A 6,003-nucleotide genomic window follows, 5' to 3' on the forward strand; every position below is an offset into this window, starting at 1 on the left:
GGTCACCCCCGAGCGAAATGCCAGTCAGACCAGGGTGCCGAGGAGCTCCCTCAGGGATCAGGGGCGGACTCCGGGGGCCCATTTGTGGGCTTTCCGGGCCACCCTTGATACGGGTTTTGCGAACCCGAGGTACCCGAGCACATCAGTACCGTAATCCACGGCAGTCCGGAAGGTCTGTCGTGGACCGGGGAGTCCTTCGGGACTCGCGAGGTAGGCCACCTCTATAATAAGTTCGCCCGGCAAGGACAGGGCCGTGAGGGGTAGAGCTTTTGCTCCCCCGACTGTCCTATGGGAAGGAAAACTCAGACAGAAAACCGGGGGACCGGCCGCCCTGCTTAGGAGTTTGGATTAGGCTTTAGCCATCCAGATTCCAACGGCCGGTAGGGGTTGGCGGCCCTGACTTCAATCGCCCGGTCGGCCGGGACCGTTAGGGAGGAGTTTCCACTCCTCTCGCCGGCCTAGAGGAAGGAAAACCTCGATAAAAAACCACGGGGATGGGGGGCTCCTCCTCGGCCATTGCACGCCGGTGCTCCGGCAGGCTCGAGGAGGAGATACTGGTTTTCCACGGGGAAAGAGGTAGTGGCGGGAGATCCCTTGCTTCCCTTCGGGCTGATGGCGGCCGCCGGATTTCTCGGGCAATGGCCCGGTCCGGTGGTCGTCCAGCCTGGGGGGTGGCGGGGGTCCTTCCCGTCCTACGTCGCCCCACTCCCGGGGATGGGCCACTCACCCATTGCACGCCGGTGCTCCGGCAGGGGAGTGGCTCGGGGATTTCCCTTTTAGGGGTGGGGTTAGCCGTATCCTCACGGTTGGGGGGTCAAAAGGCCTGCACTCCGTCTTTTGACGGAGGCGCCGCAGCCCGGGATAACCCGGCTGTTGGCGCTGCGGGCCTAGATCGCCCTTCCGTGGGGTTGCGAAGATCCCCTCTCCTTGGAGAGGGGATAACCACCTCTCATCCGCCCAGTACGTGGTGCTGGGTGGGGTGGGGGGTAGGCCTGCACGAGGGGATTGCACACCAGGGATGTGATCCCACGGTTCCCCAAGTGCAGAGGGTCGTCCCGGGCCGCTCGGATGTATTCCGAGGTCGGGGCCGGGGCGACCTGGGTGGGAGAGACCCGTCGAAGCGCTCGGAAGTATTCCGAGGCAGGGCCGGCGGGTCTGGCCGCCGGATGTACAGACCGGCGGTGCGTAGGATTGCCCGCTGTTCGGCGGTCGGCTGGGGGTTCGTGTCGTGCCTCCCGCGGGTGGCGGGAAGCTGGGGTCGAGCCAGCTCGGCCGGTCCTTTCGTCGCCCGTGGGGGGGGGGGGCGGCGTGGGCCTTCCGGCTGGCCCTTGGACGCGGGCGTGGCCTCACGGGTCGGGGGCGGCCTTCGGGAAATCCCCCTCCCGGGGGGCGCTCTTGATACGGGTTTGGCGAACCCGGGGATACCCGAGCTCGGGCAGGCTGGGCCCGTTAGCTGTGGTAAGCAACCAGCCTAGGAGAAGGACACCCCGAAATGAAACCATTTTATAACAAATATGAAATGAGCAAAGTAAAAGGAGTTAAACTTACCGGCCCAGGGGTTTCGGACCCCCAGGGCCCGGCGGGAGAGGGGTATCGTCCCGGCCTCTCCCCGTCGTCATCGTACGTCGGGCTAACTCCGGGGTTGCCGGCGGGTTCCGGAGCGGAAAATACTACCGCCGATAGCAGAGAGAAATCGGGAGCCGGAGGAAACTCCGCTGCTCCCAAGCGCAACACTAAGCGCAACATCAAGAGGAAGGTGAGAGGCCAGGCCAACGCTCGGACGAAGGCCAAGCAGGAACCCTCACAGGACGGTGAAACCAACACCGAGGACGAGGGACAGAAGGAAGTACGAAGGCCCAGGCCTCCGAGGACCGTTAAGAAGTCCGCCCGAGGACCGGCCAGTGTGAGCGACAGGACCTCGCGGTCACTGTCGTGGGCGCGGGTTGGATCTGACGCCCCCCTGAGCGGTGACGAGAAGGCACTCTTCTCCATCCCCTCCACAGGGAAAGTGACAGACCTTAATGCTCTGAAGGAACGAGCTTTGGCGTATTTAACGCAGCCTAGAGTTTGCCTGTCCAGGGTGCAGTCCAAGGATTCATTGAATGAGATTTCGGACGGGGAAGACAAAGATGAAGATGAGGTCATGGCCTCGGCCGAATCGGAAGGGTCCACCATGAGCAAGAGGGACAGGCCCGAAACCACGGGAGAGTACAGGAAGAAACTAGCCCGGCTGGAGAAGGAGGCTGAAGAAGCCGAACAGAGAAGGGTGATGAACCTGGAGAACCCAACAGTGCCGGCACACTTATCTAGAAGTAGGAGGGTCCGGGAAGCTAAGCTGGTGGAGGAGCTTAGACACGCTCCCACCAGGGATCTCCCTAACAGGATCCTGGAGGCGGTCCGCAAGATCGACAAAGTAAGTTCGATTGCGGGACATCTCAGGGGAGCGGACCAAGGGCAACTCAACGAGGCAGCTGCCACCATCTCGGCAGCTGTAAATCACTTGGTGAGTCGCAATTCTCCTCAAGAGCGAATAGAAAGGGACGTGGAGCTGGAGGAGCTCCGTTCCAGACTATCCGCGATGGAGTCGGACAACGCCAAGCTAAGGAAGATGCTTGAGGAGTTGTCCAAAAAGAGGAAAGAACAGATGGAAGTGGAGGCGTCGGAAGATGTCCTTCTCACACCATCTCACAACAACAAGGATAGAGGCGTTAGAGGAAAGAAAACAAATAACCACGGTGTCTTCCCCCCTGATCGAGAGGAAGCTGAAAAAGCGGTCTCTGAAGCCAACCGCCAGAGAATTGTGAGGGAACTGGAGAGGGACGGAATGCCGACGGCAATTAGGCCGACACTCGGTGGAAAGGCCGCTCTGATAGATGCAGCGGTCCCACCCAGGACGGACGAATCCCCCCCGATTCCAGTCTTGGCGTCGTCATCGTCGCTGCCCGTGAAACTCGCGGAGGCGTCGGGGTTGACGCTGGAACGACAGATAGAGGAGAGAGTCTGCAGATCTGTCCTCAACGCAATGGACGACAGATTTGCGAAGATGGAAGAGATGCTGACCAGGCTGGGAGGAGCTCCAACAGTGGAGACCCTTCCATCAAGGAAGGAGACGAACGCGAAGACAGGAAACAAGGGCCAAACCCTTCCCCCCAAAACCACGTTCGCCGGAATCGTGAAGAAAGGAGCAAACGCCGGGGCCAAGGCGCCAGCCGGAGGGGCGGCAATTGCCGCTACCGCCGTCACCGCCAAGGCCAAACAGACGACGAAGACTGCCCCTACCCAGAAACCCAATGCCCCAATCAACCGTACCAGCAGGGCAACAGACCACTCTGAGGCCTGGACGCTGGTGTCTAACAAGGGCAAAGGGAATAAGAAAGGGAAGCAGCAGCGGCAACAACAACAGGAGCCGCAAGGCCAAACGACGAAGAAGGCCAAGGGCAAGGGTGAAAAAGCCCAAACCAGGGGTACACCTGTGCCCAAGGGAGCGGCACCCAAACAGCCCGCTAAACAAGCACAGGGTGTCAAGGCCAGCAACGGTGCCGCCGGAGCCGGGAGAAGGAAGAGGTTACCGCGATCCGCCGCGGTAACACTCACGAGCTTGGACGAGAAGTATGAAGAGCTCATGAAGGAGGCCAGAGCCCACATCAATCCTACGGAGTTGGGAATCACGGAGGGTCTCCGGCCTAAGAGGGCACAAACAGGAGCCCTCATCATAGAAGTGCCGGGACGGGACGGCGCGAGCAAGGCTGATTTGTTGGCCGATCACCTCGCCCGTCTTTTCGAGGGACGCCCCGGCGTCAAGGTCTCCAGGCCAATTAAGACCGGGGAAGCCAGGGTCCTTGACCTGGAGGATTCTATCGCGGAGGATGAACTAGCCTCCGTGATAGCGGAGGCTGGGGGTTGCGCGATCACACAGGTACAGATCGGCCCCCGGCGTAGAGGAACGAACGGGCTGTTCACAGCTTGGGTTCGTTGTCCACTCGCAGCAATCAACGCCATCCAGAGGCTGGGTGGCAAACTGCGAGTAGGCTGGTTCGTGGTCAGGGTGCAGGTGCTGGAGAGCAGACTCCTCCAGTGCTTCAAATGCCTGGAGGGAGGCCACATACGCTCACAGTGCACCAGTACCGCCGATCGTAGCACGAGGTGCTACAGGTGCGGAGACGAGGGACATGTGGCCAAATACTGCGAGGCCGCGTTGAAGTGCCCGGTCTGCGCCGATCGCGGGGTCCCGGCGGGCCACCGGGCGGGCGGGAAAGCCTGCCCCTCGGCCAAACGTAAGGTCAAGCCGGGCAAGAAGGTCGGCACAGGAACGGGACAGCTGCCCCCGCTAGAAAACAAGGGGAGAGAATGATGGACGTGGACAATGAGCCCGAACAGTCCCGTCCGCAGTTAAGAATAATTGGGGTTGAGAACGTAAACATCCCGTTGGAAAAACTCCCCATTAAGAGGTCCGCCACAACGGAGGACAACGAAAACGGGGGAAAGGAGGAGGAAAAACCCCAGCCTCAACGTAAGAGACAGAATAAGGGGAAATTACCGTCGGATGAGCAGGAGTGGCAGGAACATCCCCTGCCTCAGAGCCAACAACAGCGGCAGCGGTATGATGGTGGTGCCGATGCCGCTGTGAACGGCTCGACGGAGGAGACGGAGCAAGTCCAAGAGCTGACGCTGAGGGAGGGAGATCCGGTGGTGGCGCTGGAGGCGATGCCCCAGCTACCGGCGGCAACCCCGACTGGTCCATCCGTGAGTACGGACCAGTCGGCGACCGTACCGCCGATATCGTCACCTGCAGAGACAGGAACGGGAGGAACAGAGGGGGGGAGCTCTGGATCAGAGACCCTGTAATGCCCCTCCAACGCCTGTTACAGGCAAACTTGAACCACGCCCGCGCTTCCCAAGATGTGTTTCTCTACACGATGGCGGAGCGCGGGTGTGGCCTAGGAGTGGCGGCCGAGCCGTACTGGGTGCCGCCCGATCATTCTCTATGGGCGGGCAGCCGGTGCGGCTTGGTCGCAATAACATGGAGGCAGACGGACGAGCCTGTTGCCTGTTCCCGGGTGGGGGCAGGTGACGGGTTTGTCATCGTCAAATGGGGTCGAGTCCACGTTGTGGAGGTATATATTTCCCCCAACGTGAATGTAGCCACATTCGAGGGAACACTCGCAAACCTAAAGGCGAGCCTGACAAGGATCCTGCCCGCGCAGCAAGTCCTGGTGGCCGGGGATTTCAACGCCAAATCGGCGTTGTGGGGCTCCCCGGTCACGGACGCGCAGGGCGGGATCCTAGAGAATTGGGCGGCGGGCCTGGGACTGATCGTTCTCAACAGAGGCACGGTCCAGACCTGCGTGAGGCATCGCGGGGGCTCCATAGTGGATCTCACATGGGCGTCCCCCGCCATTGCACGCAGGGTCGAGGGATGGAGGGTGGCCGAGGAGATTGAAACGCTCTCCGACCATTTGTTCGTGGAGATGAGTCTCCCGGTCACCCTCCGGGAGGTCCGGGCCCGCCGCATAGAGGCGGAGAACCGCTTCCCGAGGTGGGCCCACAGGAAGATTGATGGAGACATGCTGAGGGCCTCCGTCAAACTTCGCTGTGGGTAGACGACTTCTTCGTCAACGTCGAGGAGAAGGACGTGGATGAGATAGCCGCGAGGATCGGGGCAATCATGAAAGACGCGTGCGACGCGAGCATGCCCCGATCCCGGCCTCGTCCGCGCAAAGCGGCTTATTGGTGGACGGAGGAGATCGCGGAACTCAGGCGCTCCTCCGTCCACGCAAGACGCGAATGGTTGCGTGCCAGACGGACGCAAGACACGCAACCGAGGCGTATGGAAGAGGCGGGAATAGAGTATCGCTCCGCCAGGCGGCTCTATTCCCAGGCGATTAGGCGGGCCAAGGACAGGGCCTGGCAGGAGCTCCTGCTAGATCTGGACCGGGATCCGTGGGGGCGCCCCTATCGTATGGTCCTCAACAAACTGAGGACCTGGGCGCCCCCAGTAACGGA

The 6,003-nt window shown here is 61.3% G+C and overlaps 1 protein-coding gene across 1 annotated transcript; it reads left to right on the forward strand.

Annotated features, from left to right (window-relative positions):
• Positions 1 to 4,916: 4,916 nt before the first annotated feature.
• On the forward strand, positions 4,917 to 5,600 carry LOC139824617 (uncharacterized). Its single transcript, XM_071797155.1, has one exon. It carries the CDS (start codon positions 4,917 to 4,919, stop codon positions 5,598 to 5,600), a length of 684 nt encoding a protein of 227 aa, XP_071653256.1.
• Positions 5,601 to 6,003: the final 403 nt, after the last annotated feature.

The sequence above is a fragment of the Temnothorax longispinosus genome, unplaced genomic scaffold, assembly GCF_030848805.1.
Source record: "Temnothorax longispinosus isolate EJ_2023e unplaced genomic scaffold, Tlon_JGU_v1 HiC_scaffold_47, whole genome shotgun sequence".
NCBI classification, from domain to species: domain Eukaryota; kingdom Metazoa; phylum Arthropoda; class Insecta; order Hymenoptera; family Formicidae; genus Temnothorax; species Temnothorax longispinosus.

Bases quoted from the DNA above. Each gene is read 5' to 3' on its own strand.
- LOC139824617 (XM_071797155.1), top strand. From the start codon at position 4,917: ATGGCGGAGCGCGGGTGTGGCCTAGGAGTGGCGGCCGAGCCGTACTGG.